This window comes from Hemicordylus capensis, chromosome 4, assembly GCF_027244095.1.
Source record: "Hemicordylus capensis ecotype Gifberg chromosome 4, rHemCap1.1.pri, whole genome shotgun sequence".
Taxonomy (NCBI): domain Eukaryota; kingdom Metazoa; phylum Chordata; class Lepidosauria; order Squamata; family Cordylidae; genus Hemicordylus; species Hemicordylus capensis.
In genome coordinates, this window is record NC_069660.1 from 118459762 (window position 1) to 118476691 (window position 16930).

A 16930-nucleotide genomic window follows, 5' to 3' on the forward strand; every position below is an offset into this window, starting at 1 on the left:
TGTAGAGTGTCAATGTGTTTGCCTAGGGCACACAATAGTCTAGCACAAGCTCTTCTTAGCAGTGGTTGCTGGACGTCATGTGCATGACCTCATTGTTTAGTGATTAGAGCAAATGAGAAAAATGTACAGTTTGCTGAGTAATGTAGGCTATGAAACCAGATCTGCCAGTACGGTGGTGTTTCAAGGATTTATGTCCATTACATACTTGTATATGGGAAATATAAGATAAATCGTGTACCCCTTGCAGTAATAGGTAATTCAAATTCAGTTCCCAGAAACCAATTTATTACAAAATGATAGTATATGAGTGATAACTAAACAGATATAAGGGTTAAAAACTATAAAAAAGTAATATTGAAACACTGCATATATGCACAATCTAGCCATCATGTATGCATAATCTAGTGCAAAGCTGTTCAGAACAAACACACTTGCCGACGCACAATGTGTTCCTACATTTTGCCATTGGTAGTACCTGTTACTAATAACAAATTCTACCCTTTGATTTCTCAGCAGCTCACAGGCTCTTTACAAAGGGCATAACAGCCATAGTTGTGTTACTGTAGCAAAGGTCTCTTGATCTTCCCTTACATAGCAAGTGACTCTTTGTAGGAGGCTCCTTCAGGAAAGTCCAAGTGGATCTTTGGGTTGTCCTGGACCTTTTTGAGTCACTTGTATAAATATAGAAAATTGACAACTCTGTCCTGTACAGTATCACTTCATGGCCTTGGTGCTAGACTCTAACATCATTCATATGACCCAGGATGGCAGGGCGGGGAGGGCTGGAGGGAGGGAGGGCAGGATCTCTCTTACTTTCCCCCCAGAAAACCTCTCCACTTTCTTGGGCCATGTGGCTGGCATGCCCACACAAGTGGTGCAGCCTGGAGCTGCACGGCCATCTGGAGGCTGGGAAAACAAAGCCTGGCCTTCAGAAATCCCTCAGTGCACCAAGTAAGAAGTGGAGTGCATTGAGGGGTGTCCCCACTGTTGGGTGCTCTAGGCAGTCAACCCCCTTCAGGTAACCCAAGCAGACACATTACCAGTTCTGAAGTCATATTACCTCAGTAATAGCCTGTGGCAAACTCCTGGGCTACCCAGTGGGGCAGCACCGAGATTGGGCTTGATTCCGGTGCTCCATACAAGCAGCCCTACCTAGGTAGGGTTGTGAAAGCTCAGGTAGGGTTGCTCGTGTGAACAGCCCCATTGAGTGTTGGCATGTCTTCTTCCCTCAGGATTTTGAAGTAAATATTTTTAGTGAAATTTGCACTGTAATTCAGGGAAGGGACTTGGAACTACTCTTCTGTAGTTCTGGGAGTATTACTCTTTCAGTCTTCTTAATACATATACTTAAGGAAATGTGGCCTCTTTTTAAAAAAAACTGTGTGGTGAACCAAGTCAGATTATTCTAAGCAAAGTGATACTTTCAGGATCTCTTTTCCCAAACTGTCCATAAATGCTTGTGAATATTTGCAAGATGATTTTAAAGTGGTATGATAACCAATGGTTGTCCTTAAGAAACAAACAAACTATGATTATTATTTCAGGTCATACTAAACCATCTATACTTTGCTTCTGAAGAAAGATGACAAATTACAATCTTTTAGGTGGAATGCCTTTATTAACTCTGCTTGAACATCTCACTTCTTGTTCCATTTCAATCTCCCCTTCCTGATTGAAACTCTCTGGTTCTGTCTCAATCTCCCCTTCTCAATGAGTCTTTCTTTTATCAGTCAGTCAGTCTTTATTACGGTCTTTGACCAACATCTGAACATCTAAAACAAATGTAAAATTTAAACATAGCCATAGTAATAACATATCTGTACACTGGATCTGTTAGCCAGCAGACTGCATCGAACTTGTATTGCAGAACAACAGAATTTCACAACTGTGTGTCATAGACGGATTCGCATCTGTTAACAAATATTTGATGTAGAATTCATCCGATCGTCCTGGTAGGTTATGTAACACAGGGTCAATTACCCTTCGCCTAAGACCTATATAAAATACACACCGCAGGAGTACATGTGCAACTGACTCGATCTCCTCAGAGTTACAGGGGCAATATCTCTGCTCAGTTGGAATTCTGCTATATCTGCCTGCCAGTAATTCCAAAGGGATTCCAAAGGGATGGTCCTTGAGAAGCCCCATCCATGTTTAGGAAAGGTGAGGAGGAATAGATAATCTGCTGGGCAAGTTCTCATCCCACCACTGAGCAGGTGGAATGACCTAGATGTCCTTGACATTCTGAAACTCAGTATCTGTCATAGATCTGTTGGCTCGGCTGACCCGACAGGATTTACAATCCCTTCAGCTCTACTTCTGTGAGTTAAATCAAAGGTCTGGAGATAAGAATAGCAGCTTAGCTGCACGGACAAAAGCAAAAAAATGACTCACAAAGAAAAGTAGCATAAACAAAAACAAAGCCCCTTGAACTAAACTAGGTACCCCCCTCTACGATAACCGAGTAATAACTGAAAATAACGGAACAAGGAATGAACAGAACAAGGACAGGCTGAAACAAGAAAGGTTGAATAATTCTTAAGTACAGACACTGTCTGTGATAGGCAACGTTGTTGACAGTAATCTGTCCCAGAAACAGTGTCTGCTTAATATAGGGCTCAAGATAACCGGCAGCCAATCAGGCTTTCCTGACTCAGCATTTCTATTTCCTCTCCTGTGAGATCTTGCGCCTGCGTGTCCCCCACTGAGCTTTTCTCTTGAGACGTCTTCGTAACACAGGTAAAATTCCAGCTTCCTCCTGATCAGTCTCCTCAGCCCTCATCTCTGCCAGCTGTTCAGATTCCTCTGTCTGCTGCCGTTCCAGCTCAGCTTCAGAGTCTGTTCTCACAGCCAAATCCTGCTGCTGTACCTCTGAGCCTGTACTCCCAACCAAGTCCTCCCGCTCCTCCTCTGACTCTTCTGACTCAGAGGTCTGGGCCATGACAGTATCCCAGATCCTTTGTTTAATAAGTTTTTTTGGCCCTGACCAATCCCACAGAGAGGATTGCCTCAGGTGAAAGAGCATAGGTATGGAGCTTCCTAACACAGTTCTCCCACCAGCTTGAGCAGTACCTATCTAAGGGAAGGAGACCAGAAGGCAATAAGTTGAATCTTGCCCAGTTTATTAGTATTAGATACAAAGCTCTGGTCTCTATTGAGGTAACACCCAGCCTCAGAGTGGCATTAGAAATACATGCTGAGGTCAGAAATAATGTTCTTAAGAACCTTTTTTGAACCCGCTCCAGGAGGGAATAGTTAGCATAGGGTCCCAGCTGTGCCCTTTATAATATTTGAGCCATCAACTTCACCTTGAATAAGTTGATGGCAGCTGGAATGAATATCCCTCCTTGCTGCCTGTGGAAGTTGAGAGTTGCTGACGCACTTCTCTGTACCTGAGCAGCAGCATATCTAATTTGGGTGGTCTTCCTTCCAGAATCCTGAAATACGACCCCAGCTAACTTAGCAAAGAGGCACCTTTTAATGTGGTGATTCTCTTTTATTTAGCAGGGGAGAGTAACTGGCCCTATCCACCCCCAGCACAGTACCTCCAGTGACTGTTGCTGGTGTCTAACTTACGTTTCTTTTTAGATTGTGAGCCCTATGAGGACAGCGATCCATCTTATTTATATATTATTTCTCTGTGTAAACTGCCCTGAGCCATTTTTGGAAGGGTGTTATAGAAATCGAACAAATAAATAAATATGTAAAACATTTTACCTCCTCTATATCATGATTGTCAATTCTCCATTTATACTTTTTTCTCTTATTGGAGAAGGCCAAGATTTTAATTTTCTGATAATTAATGTCCAGTTGCTCTTCCTTGTAACAGAGGGCTAAGGCCTTAACACAGGCCTGCACAACATAAAGTCTGGGGGCCAGATTTGGCCCGCAGAGACTATTTTACTGGTCCCCAGGTATCCTGAAGCACCACAGAAGCTGGAAACTGCCTTATAGCACCTTCCTGTGCATGGTGTGCCCAGTGAGGCTTACTCCCATGAAAGCATGCCTAGCATTGCTGCCTGAAAGCAACAACTATTTAGGGAGAGTAGAGGACGACATTTGTTTGGGGGCTGGCATGCACTCTAGGGGCCCCACTGATTGATCAGGGACAGGACCTATTCTCTGGCCACTTTCCTTGGTTAAAACTATGGGTCCATTGCAGTGTTCCCTCTAACAGAGATTTCCCAGATGTTGTTGACTACAACTCCCATAATCCCCAAAGGCCACTGCAGCTGGGGATGCTGGGAGTTGTAGTGAACAACATCTGGGAATCCCTGTTAGAGGGAACAGTGGTCCATTGACAGGGGGAGTAGATCTACAAGTAACTAATAATATTTTTAATTTTAATGTAATAATGTGCTAAAAATTTGACCTTGGCCCCTGCATGCCAAGTTGTGGATGGTTCCAGCCCACCAGGACATTTGAGTTGTGAAGCCCTGCCTTAAGAGCTCTTCTCATCCCCATTTGTGACTGGGACAAAATGGCCGCATCATCTGCATATAAAAGAACAGGAAGCTGTCTGTCTTCCAACTTCGGGGCATGTATATCTAAGCCCTGCAGACACTTGATTAAAGAGTTAATATAAATATTGAACAATGAAGGGGCCTGAATGCAACCCTGCTTGACCCCCCCCCCCCCCGATAGGTCCTAATAGGCCTAGATAATTGGCCCTGCCAGTTGCATCTCATTCTAAGACTTGTGTTGTCATACAGTTTGATCAGCTGCAGCAAAAGCCTCTTATCAATTGAGGTGCTTCAGAGCTTGGACCATAGGCATACTCTAGAAATTGTATCAAATGCAGATTTAAAATCTACAAATGCAGCAAATAAGATAGATTTGGAGGATCTTGTGTATTTCTCAATTAATTGTTGCACGGCCACTGATCTGTGGAACAGTGTGAGTGGTACTGCTTTGTCACAGTGTGACTGCTTTCCTGGCCCTGATTGCCCACTGGTGGGGTCCAGAGAGAGAGGGGACATCTGGTGCTGCCTCTGGCTCCAGCGCGTCCCACACTATATTTCATCACAGGTGGGCCGTCTTGCACATGGAAATCTTGGATGTAAGCACACCAATGAGACCATTGGTATTCAACTGTAAGCCCCTGGTGAGCAATGTCAAGGCCACTTACAATCAACAATATGATGCTTTAGAGGAAGCTGGGCCCCTTAGAATTAGGTGGTGTGGACAAATTAGTGAATTGGTGAGCAGTTGGTTGAACTCGGAAGAGGGTTCCTCACTGCGCTTAGCAACGGTGATTGCTGAAGCTAGTTCTATCTTGGATATCTATGAAACCCTTATTAAAAAGTTGCAAGCATTTGTTATGAGTAGTACATCTAAGTCACCGCAGAACAGATTCAGATCCAAAAGTTGGTTTGACTATGCATGTTGCACAGCAAAGAGTTAATTGACATTTTTAACCCTAACCCCGGCCATGGCCTAGGAGCTGATGAAACACACAGAAGCCAGGAGGGCACATCTCAGATAGGGCAACATCCCCATCTGTGCCCAACCAGGTCTCAGTAATGCAAGCCAGGTCATCTTGCTCCTCCAACAAGAGATCAGAGATGCAGGAGGTCTTATTACAGACTGACTGGGCATGAAATATCTGCATCCTAAGGCCATGAACACCAGCAATCCGGACACATGGACCCAGGAGAGAGGTTGGGGGGATGGAAGGAAGAGAGGACCTGCCTAAGACAGCAGGGACTCCTTCCCCTATGATGACAAGCCCCACTTCTCCTGCCATACTTCCCAAAGACTGTCACTGTGATAATAGGCTCCTCTCCCACCCACCCCCAACATAAAAACCATCTCCAGGAATAATCACATGCTAGGGACCCCTAGATGACAAAAAAGAAATTAAAAAACTGAAAACTAAAAAGAAAATAAGAAAAATTGGAGGAGGAGGAGGAGGGGAAAAACAGGAATCAGTGAACAAGCATAATAACTGAAAAACAGAGTCTAAAAATAGGATAAGCTACAGGTTCAACCCAACTGGCAAAAGAGATATTAAAGAAAAGTGGGAGGAGACAAGTCAGAAAACACAGAAGAGAGATAGGAAGGTACAGAGGAAGCAGTGGGGGAAAGGATGAGGATAACCCTGGAAGAAAATTCCAGGTGACTTATCATAACCAGAAAAAATAGACGACGAACCAGAAAAGGCAGGGGAGAATCTAGACAAGGGCTGGGAAAAGCATCAATGCGTACTAAACCAGAGCAAGAAGAAGGTAAAGCCCCTGCTAACTTGGCAAAGAGGCACCTTTTAATGTGGTGATTCTCTTTATTGAGCAGGGGGAGAGTAACTGGCCCTATCCACCCCCAGCACAGAACCTCCAGTGACTGCTGCTGGTGTCTCTTACATTTCTTTTTAGATTGTGAGCCCTTCGGGCACTGGGATCCATCTTATTTATTTATTATTTCTCTGTGTAAACCGCCCTGAGCCATTTTTGAAAGGGCAGTATAGAAATTAAATTAATAATAATAATAATAATAAATTAAATAATCAACACCCGAAGAATTTTGTGACTCAGCAGTGCCAGATGGTAAAACAGAAGCTGCACTGGCTGACCTCCCAGGACTACTGGCTGAGAGCCCAGAATGATTATCACACGAGATCACAGAGGGTTTAGTCAAAGAGCCAGATGAAGAATTTAAATTATGAGCACAGAGAGTAGGAGAAGAAACAGAATCAGAAGAAACATTAGACTGAGATTGCTGAGACTGGACCGTAGAATCTGGGGGGAAAACCCCTAATATAGTAGATAACCCAAAGTTTAAGATAGTAACAAAGTTTAAAGCAATATAATGATGCTCAAGAGGCGTGAAACACAAGCAGTAGTTTCTTAAACCCAAAGGCACTTGGCAAAAAAATTAAAACCAACAAGATCAGTATCCACAGGTGTCCAGTGGAGAAGTTGGCACAAGGAAGTGATGATCGAGTTCTTTTCAGACCAACGCCCCCAGTTTAAACTGTTCTTCACAATAATTAAAACCATTTGAAAAGGCTGTAAAACCTTGCCCCCCAAAGCCAGCGAAAACAAGGGAATTTGGGGGGTGGGGGTGGTAATTCAGGTGGAGGTAGACCATCACACTCTCGCTCTAAATGAAAGTTCTGAGAAAGACAACAGCCCCGGGAGTGAGGCATAACACAGTTCAGCCTAGCAGCCAGTTTCCCATCCCATCTGCATGATAGATTAATTGAGCACTTACAGTCAGATATATGTGTCCCATGGCTTGCTTGTTTGCAGATCCCATTCTTGCTATTTCTCTTCATTCTCTGTTGGTCTTTGTTCCTGCAGAACATAAGATAGTCCAAGTGTATTATTCAGTAACATCTTCACTCTAAAGGCCCATTTTCTGTAGTTTGTTTCATTGAGCAGTTCAACTGTGGGATGCGTCCCCACAGATGCAAAAGTAGTCATCTTGTCTGGTTTCCTTGCCTACAAACTCTTTGTTATCTTACAGCTTATTGCTTCTCAATGGGGCCATGACCCAATGTTGTAGAGAAATTACTCATCTTCTATAAGTAACTGTACAGGAAGCAACTTTAATTGACAAACAAGAGTTTGATATTTATTACTAAAACAAAGACTAAGAAAACAATAGACTAACAATCCCTTATGCAGAGAGAGGAAAATCCTCTCAGTTTTAATTTAAGTCAACGAGTGATGGAGCAAACAAACAAACCCAGACTCCACCCCCAGGCCAGTACATAGCTACATCCAAATACAGAGAAACATGCCCCTTACACTGAACTGAGACAAAGTCTGTAGTAAATCCCAACAACAAAGTGAGAGCCAGGGGCATAGCGAGAGGAGAGGAGGCCTGTCCCCGGTGGCCCTTCAGAGTGAGGGGGATAATGAAGAAAATAGGGAGTGGTGGAGCTGGGAACCCTCAGGAGCTGGCGACCATGGGTTCTTTGAACCCATCTGCTCAATTATAGCTACAGCCCTGGTAGGAGCTAAAGGAGTTATGCTGAGATCCTGTCATGACTGGCTCTGGCAGAGCAGCTGGCTGTTACAGGGGAAGGGAAATCAATAATTTAGTTTCCACTTCCAACTGCTTTGTCAACTCTCAGGCCTTGAGAAGCAGCTCCAACTACCCACAGAGCCTGGCCTTGCTTCTCTGCAATGCCAGGTCAGTTCAGAATAAGACCAAAATTGTCCATAATTTGATCATGGATGAGGGAGCTGACCTGGCATGTATAACTGAGACCTGGTTGGGGGAGGCATGTGGTCCAATGTGGGCTCAGCTTCTCCCTCCACGTTACTCTGTTGTGGATCAGGCTAGGGGATGTGGGCTGAGTGTGTGTGTGTGTGTGTGTGTGTGTGTGTGTAGTGGCTGTGGTCCATAAGAATGCCATTTCCCTTACCAGGGCCCGTGTGAGACAGTTGATTTATAATGAGTGTGTATTTCTAAGGCTAAGAACTAGGGATAGATTGGGGATTATGTTGGTGTACCATTTATCCTGCTGCCTAACTGACTCCCTAACTGAGCTGATGGAGCTGATCGCTGAGTTCGTGTTGGAGTCTCCCAGGCTTCTGGAGCTGGGGGACTTCAGTATCCACTTTGGGGCTGTCTTGTCTGGTAAAGCTCAGTAATTCATAGCATCCATGACAACTATGGGCCTGTCCCAATTAGTTTCTGAACCAAGTCATGTTGCCGGCCACACACTCGATTTGGTCTTTTGTTCAGATCACGGGGGTGTTCGTGGATGGGGGATCCGGTGGTCTCCCCATTGTCATGGACGGACCACTACCTGGTTAAGGTTCATTCTCACAGCCACAATCCACCCCTGCAGGGGTGATGGACCTATTAGGATGGTCCGGCCCAAAAGGCTGCTGGATCCAGCAGGTTTCCAAAAGACCTTGGAGGGTTTTGAAGTTGGTGAGGCCGGTGAGTCTGTTGATGCCCTGGTGGGAACCTGGAATAGGGAACTTAACAGGGCAGTAGACATGATTGCTCCAAAATGTCCCTCCTGACCTGCTTCAAGAATGGCCCCTTGGTATACTGAGGAGCTGTGAGGGCTGAAGCTGCTGGGTAGGCGACTGGAACGTAAGTGGAGAACTCAGCTCGAATTTTACAGGATGCATCACAGGACCCATTTGAAGGCTTATCCAGTAGCAGTGCATGTGGCAAAGAAGGAATTTTAGTCAGCGTTCATTGAGCCTGCAGGTTCGTGTTCAGCCGAGCTATCCTGGATTGTGAGGAGTTTAATTTCTGCTCCTTCTGCTTCAAATCAGTCCCTGGAACTATTCTGCTGTGATGCTTTTAATGGATTCTTTGTGGACAAAATCTCCTATATTCGGGCTGACTTGGACTCCACTATTTCTGCAGGGTGTATGAAGGAGGTGTTCAGCAATCCCTCTTGCAGTATTAGGTTGGATCAGTTTCAATCTGTGACTCCTGAGGATGTGGACAAGCTGCTTGGGGCAGTGAGGTCTATCACTTGTTCTCTGGATCCTTGTCCAACTTGGCTGCTTCTGTCTAGCAGGGAGATTAAGAACATAAAAACATAAGAACAGCCCTGCTGGATCAGGCCTAAGGCCCATCTAGTCCAGCATCCTGTTTTGTACAGTGGCCCACCAGATGCTCCTGGAAGCCACAGGCAGGAGTTGAGGGCGTGCCCTCTCTCCTGCCATTACTCCCCTGCAACTGGTACTCAGAGGCATCCTGCCTTTGAGGCTGGAGGTGGCCCACAGCCCTCCGACTGGTAGCCATTGATAGACCTCTCCTCCATGAAATTATCCAAACCCCTCTTAAAGCCATCCAGGTTGTTGGTTGTCAGATTGTTGGAGGTGGCCTAGTTAATATCATGAATGCATCGCTGAGGAAGGGTACAGTTCCTCCATGTTTGAAGGAGACAATGGTTAGACCTCTTCTTAAGAAGCCTTCCCTGGACCCCTTAGCGATGGATAGTTATAAGCCAATCTCCAATATCCCTTGGTTGGGCAAGGTGATAGAGAGGGTGGTGGCCGACCAGCTCCAGGTGGTTTTGGAGGAAAGTGATTATCTAGACCCATTTCAAACTGGTTTTAGAGCTGGCTATGGGGTTGAGACAGCCTTGGTCAGCCTGATGGATGACCTCTACCAGGGAATTAACAGAGGAAGTGTGACTCTGTTGGTTCTTTTGGATCTCTTGGCGGCGTTTGATTCCATCAACCACGGTATCCTTCTGGATCGCCTGGGGGAGTTGGGGATAGGGGGCACTGCTTTGCAGTGGTTCTGCTCCTATCTCTTGGGTAGATTCCAGATGGTGGAGCTTGGTGACAGTTGCTCCTCAAAACAGGAGCTGTTATATGGAGACCCCCAGGGCTCCATTCTGTCACCAATGCATTCTGTCACCAATCTACATGAAACTGCTGGGTGAGGTCATCAGGAGGTTTGGTGCTGGGTGTTATCAGTATGCTGATGACACCCAAATCTACTTCTCCTGTTCAGTTGTATCATCAGGAAATGGCGTTCATTCCCTCGTGATGTAGCGGTTAGAGTGCTGGACTAGGACCGGGGAGACCCGAGTTCAAATTCCCATTCAGCCATGAAACTAGCTGGGTGACTCTGGGCCAGTCACTTCTCTCTCAGCCTAACCTACTTTACAGGGCTGTTGTGAAAGAGAAACTCAAGTATGTAGTACACCGCTCTGGGCTCCTTGGAGGAAGAGCAGGATATAAATATTAAAAATAAATAAATAAATAAATAATAATAAATGCCTGCCTACAGGCAGCAATTAGCTGGATGAGGGATAGCAAATGGAAGCTGAATCCAAGCAAGATGGAGGTGCTCATTGTAGGGGTTCGGAATCTGAGGGATAAGTTAGATCTTCCTGTGCTGGATGGGGTTACACTCCCCCAGAAGGAGCAGGTACTCAGCTTGGGAGTACTCCTGGACCTAGGCCTCACCCTGGTATCTCAGGTGGCGGCTATGGCCAGGAGTGCTTTCTGTCAGCTTCGGCTGATTCGACAGCTGCGTCCATTCCTTGAAGAGGACGGCCTCAAAACAGTGGTGCACCAGCTAGTAACCTCCAGGCTTGACTATTGTAATGCGCTCTACGTGGGGCTGCCTTTGTACATAGTTTGGAAAGTTCAGTTATTTCAAAATGCAGCAGCCAGATTGGTCTCAGGGGCAATCTGGAGAGACCATATTATGCCTATTTTGAAGCAGTTGCACTGGCCATGGATATGTTCCTGAGCAAAATACAAAGTGCTGGTTTAAAGCCCTGAACAGCTTAGGTCCAGGTTACCTAAGAGAGCACCTTTTTCTGCATGATCCTCACCACACGTTAGGGTCATCTGAGGAGATCCATCTCCAGCTGCCACAGGTGCATCTGGTGTCAACTTAGAGGTCTTCTCTGTAGCTGCTCCTGGGCTGTGGAATGCACTCCTTGCAGAAATCCATAATCTGAATGGCCTTCCAGGGTTTTTAAATTGTTGTAAATGGTTTGAATGTTGTAACCTGGTTTTTCAGGGTTTTTAAACTGTTTTGAATGTATTAACTTTTTTTTATGGTGTTTTACAACCTCTGTTTTTAACTGCTAATTGATTTTAATTGTTTTGTTTTAATGTAAACTGCCCTGAGCCATTTTGGAAGGGCGGTATAGAAATTGAACAAATGAATGAATGAACAGTCAACCTCCAGTGACTGTTGCTGGTGTCTATCTTGTGTTTCTTTTTAGATTGTGTGAGCCCTTTGGGGACAGAGATCCATCTTATTTGTTTGTTATTTCTCTGCGTAAACCGCCCTGAGCCATTTTTGAGAATGGCGGTATAGAAATTGAATGAATGAATGCATGAATGAATGTAAAATAAAATAAATATTCCCTAGGAGTAAGTCACCCTGAACCCAGTGTGACTTAGAAGTGAACCTACTGGGTTCAGTGCCTAGGACTATGCTCTTAGTGATGCTAGAAAGGCTCTTGGGACAGCTTGCATGAATGGTAATTCTTGATGTTATGCTGTATATGTTAGTCCTGATCTGAATGAAACTTATCCTTGTTTCTCATAGAATAATGCAATAATCCACATTACAACTCTGCAGCATGAACTTGACCAGCTAAGGAGAAAGCTAGATAATACAAAAATGAAGCTTATCATAGAAATTAAGGTATTGTACTAACTTCTTCGGCTTGTTTTATGTAAGTGCAAGCCTACAAAAACACACACCTATGTTTATCTCCAGAATGCTCTTTAGAAGTCCCATTTTGTGCTCTTCAGTATTTCACTTTGGCGGCTAGTGCTTATTCAGAGCCTGAAACACTAGAGTGCTGAAAACTGAAGAGTGTGCACTCCTGTTCACAGCAGCAGTGCTTTTGCTTCCATAGCACCTGTGCCCCTGCACGTGGCAGTCATTGCTCCACTGTGAGTCCTTTCTTTTGAATTTCATCAGTCTTTCTGAGGGAATGGAAAAATTAGGGTACCATTTTTTCCAGGAAATCTATTCACACGCACATCTTAACCCAGGCTAGGGCAACTCAGTCTGGGTTAGGCTGACTGTGTGAAGTGCCGGGAGTGAGGCTGCTCCTGGCACTGCCCCACGCCAAGCCCCACTTTTTAACCTGGCATTTAGCCAAGGTTAAGCAAACCTGTGATTTGCTTAACCTTGGCTGGCAATCATCTGGGCAATTGCTGTCAGGTTAAATGGCTTCCCGGCAATGAGCTGGAGTGGGGAGGAGCAGCTATTGCACTTGTGGGATGTGGAGAGGAGTCCTCCCACTCCCAGTGCCTTTCTCCACCACATGTGGACACGTGGTGCTGTAGAGGGTAGGACCCTGCAGCCCACCCTCCCACCCCAGTGAGGTCATGTGAGGTCATTATGTTATTTAATTAAAGAGCTGAATTATAGTTATGCTGCACCAGTAGACTCCTTAAATTATGTAACACACGAACCAACTACACGTCATTCATTTTTCAATACCTCCTATAGTTCCAGACCTGCAGGTGATATTTTGACAATGTACACTGTTCAGTGTGTTCCGTTTTCTTTTAAAATACAACTGGCTTATAAATTAGCATGTGATTACTAAGCAGTCATATTCCGCAATTCTAAATACACCTAATTTACAACTGGATCCCTGAAGTTTGCACAGCCCACAGGGACCTACTTCTGGGTTGCACAAAGCACTTCTGAGGGCAGCGGAGAGCAGCAAAAATGACGCCCCCTCCCGCCACCAGTCAATGGAGCACTGCCGGTCTGCAGCACAGATGTGCCAATGCTCCTTACAAATAGGGATGTGCACAGAACAGTTTGGTTCCAAAAAGCGGGTGCGCGTAGGCCATTTGCACAACCACACTTTTAATGTCTTGTATAGTTTTGCACATGTCCGCAGTACTTTCTATGATATTTCTTCATGACGCTGACTGGGGCTGCAGGGAGGCACACTGCAGCCCTGCGTGCCCGCTTTTTGCGAGAGTGCTGGTAGGAGCGGGGGCTGGCAGATAGGCAGCTCCTCCCCTGCCCCTTTAAGAACCTCCCACCCCTGGGAGTGCACAGAACAGGTTCCATGCACATCCCTACTTACAGAGCCCTGGTGCTTGCTTCATTAGTCAGAATGTTGGCCATTGTTTGTCTTGCAGGATTTCGGGGTGTGTGTGTGTGTGTGTGTGTGTGTGTGTGTGTGTGTGTGTAGCAACCATGGTTCCTCTCAATGTAGAGTGGGACTGTGGGACTGGAGGGGAGCTAACCTTTCCCCCCCTGCATGATTGTCCCATCCCCTGTTGGCTGCTATTTTTTTATATACAGAAGCACAATCACACTTTTAATGTCTTGTATTGTTTTGCACATGCCTGCAGTAGGTACTTCTGTGATATTTCTTCAGTCAGCTTCCCACTGTTGTTAGTGGAAATTTAACATGCCCCCACTTCCCAAATAATTCATCTTTTGCCTTTAACTGGGTAGGCTTAACCAAGCCTGTGTTTTATTATCCACATAAAGGTTAAATTTACCTATGCAATAAACCAAAGGCTGCAATTTTGTTTTTCCTTACACAATCTCTGGTTCTTTTGTAGATGAGAAAGCAGGCAACCTCTGATTTGCAAGCACTGAAGGCAGAACTAGCACACAAGAAAGTCCAGACTTCGTTAAAACTCCAGTCAGAAAAGCAAGTACCTTAGCTGCCCCCAGTTTATGAGATTCTTCATGGTATATTTGTAGGCTGCTCACAGATAGTATTTCTCTCTATTGTAATATATTTAAGTATAGCAGAGGTTTTACGTGTTGAAAACATGATGCTGAAAAGCAGTAACTTATTAATAAACCCAAAAACATCCTGTATGGGTGGAGTAGGGGAAGGTTGGTCCCACTCCCCTCTTCAGTGGCTTGTTTCACCCACCACCATCTTAACCCTAGATGCAGGGGGTGGTTATTTATCCAGTGACCAGGGCAGGCAGAGGAGAGTGGAAATGAACCTTACATGTGTTGTATTTGCTCCCACTCCACCCGTATGGGCCACTCCCAAAGAAAACTATCTATAATAATTCTGCTGTTGATGTAACATGGCGTTATCATCCCAATTCAATAACAGCAATCCATACAGAGGAGCAAAATACAATTGTCGGGGCAGGGGGCGTAATGCACATCCAGAAACTGGCTGACGTGCTTCTGTATTGTTCAAGTAGGAGGCAAAACCTCAATATGAGAACATGGAAGCATTCACAACTCTAGCTTCATTTTTGAAAGCGGACTGTCACCTACAGTTTCCAGTTGCCCTCATCTTCAACATCTAGTTGATTAGCACACGTCCAGAGGCTTTACTCTGACAGTGTGTATCACCTCTTCAGCAGGGCAGGTTCTGCATGTGTGAAAGTGCATTTGCTCAGTCTTCTGCTGTGGTTGTGGTACTATAATATAAATAATATTATATGAAAACTGAAGGTAGAAGACCTATTAGTAAATGTTCCCACTTCCTGTACCTATTTCAGTTCTAAGAAAAGAGCATTGTTTTGCAAATCAGGAGTTGCAACCAGTGTTCCCTCTAAGTCGTGAACACATGCTTGCACTCACAAGATCCTTGATGTCCACTCAGTTGATATTGGATTCCACTCAGGTTGTATCAGGAAGATCCCACTCTGAATGCATGTGAGCACACACTGCCTTGATACTGACACCCAGACAAAACTCATTCTGTGCACAAATGAAAAAAGTTAGAGAGAACACTGGTTGCAATTATGTCCTCTAACATTAAGCACAGTTGTAATCACATCAATACAAGTTGTGCTATTGAAGTGCATGCACACTGGTTTAACTATTTGCACAAGAGCACTTGAGCAAAACCAATGTTTCCAGTTGACTGGATGCAGAGGGGGAGAGATGTATACATTTCTTCTTTCCCGCCAAAAGCCCTTTTCACTTGTATAAATCTGTTCCTGAGGGTTGCGTAGGAAGCTTCTGCCCATGAACTTTGAATGTGATATGATGAACAGCTGTAACCAAAGCTCTCCATTCTGGTCACTGAAAACCACATTTGACCTTCCCTCCCACCAGTGCTCCTTCTAACACAGATTCCCAGATGTTGTTGACTACAACTCCCAGAATCCCTTGCTGCAATGACTTTTGCTTGGAGATTATGGGAGTTGTAGTCAATAACATCTGGGAATCCCTGTTAGAGGGAACCCTGCCTCCCACCCCTATGATGATGTAAAAGAATGGCACTTCTCATTCAGGAAGTTTGAAAATTCTGCTTTGCCTTTCTCACTGGTACACAGCATGTAGTTTTAGAAGCTTGTTTATTGGGGTAATATTTGCTTATGGCTAGCAGAGTCTTTGTGGTTGTTGGGGAGCTGGGAGTGTGTGAAGAATGCAATAATCTGATCATGAGGATTCATCTGAATGATATGTTCTGTGTTCCAGTTTTTCTGTGGTTAGACTAGTTAGCAAGCACATATTCTGTAAAAGCTGAAAAACAGCACACACTTCACAGGAGATGTGGTTTCTTTATAAATAAAATGAATTTGCTTAAAAACACACAGTGCAAATTAATATCTTAAGCATATTCTTATCCTCAGAGAACAAGTTTCCAGAATGTAAATAATACTTCATCTGTGGTAAGTTCTGGCAAGCCTTCCTGCAAACCCTCCCAGCCTGAAAGCAAAGGAGTACATCTAACCATGCACCAAGTTACTATATGTTAATGTGCTGCAGCTGGAAAGCGGACAAGGAAGTTCTAATTACTTCAAGCAATACAAGATGTGAAATATGAAAGAGGATATTAAAAGTTGAAAACACTCCCAAGAAGCGGAACTCGACTTTTCATATGCCAACCTCTGTCTCTACTGATATAAAATTATTTAAATCCTTTTAGCAAGAAAGGCCAGAGACCCACTTTATTCAGGTTCATGATTGATTTAATAAGTCAGATTTAGATCATTGCTTACTGCATGTTCATCACTGCTGTCAACCTTCACATGACTAGAAAGTTGCCCATTCAGTCTCAGTGAAAGGCTGAAATTAAGAGCTGGCTCAAGTGTGTGTATTGATCCCTCAATTACTGAAGCAATGATTTGTGTGAAGGTGATTGCTTTCCAGCAAAAGGTGTGGTGTGGTTGAAACAACCATGTTTTGTTTTGTTTTGTTTTTTAATGGAGATATGTGTTTTGTCACTGGAGAGGCAGTCATCACCAGACAAGTTTTTAAAAGTTATGCAAAAGACAAAAGATTCACAAAATGAGTGATATGAAAAGGACAAACTCAGCTATAAAGACTTTTTAAAAAAAATAAGCAGTAGAAAATAAAACTATACAATTGTTCAGAAATGAATTATGCATGTGGCTCATCGTTCATGATACACCACAAAGGGCATATGACATGCCATCACATCCCACATGGCAATTGTAATACCAACCAATCCAATGGCTAGAAGGGGTGGGGGTGAGAGCAGATATTACATTTTCTGGGTGATAAAGTACTGAAATTATTGTAAAAGAGAAATACCTAATTTAAA

At 44.3% G+C, this 16930-nt stretch overlaps 1 protein-coding gene across 8 annotated transcripts in view; it reads left to right on the forward strand.

Moving 5' to 3' along the window:
- SPATA1 (spermatogenesis associated 1) overlaps positions 1-16746 on the forward strand; it is a 55051-nt gene extending 38305 nt beyond the window's left edge. For 7 of the 8 annotated variants that reach the window (XM_053244524.1, XM_053244525.1, XM_053244528.1 and 4 more), the window contains 3 exons: positions 12001-12099; positions 14001-14092; positions 15996-16746. In XM_053244524.1, coding sequence (XP_053100499.1) covers positions 12001-12099; positions 14001-14092; positions 15996-16017 — 213 coding nt within the window. In that variant the 3' untranslated portion in view covers positions 16018-16746. Of the gene's footprint in view, positions 1-12000; positions 12100-14000; positions 14093-15995 lie in introns of those variants that run through there. The other variant, XR_008305924.1, reaches the window with a different exon arrangement.
- Positions 16747-16930: the final 184 nt, after the last annotated feature.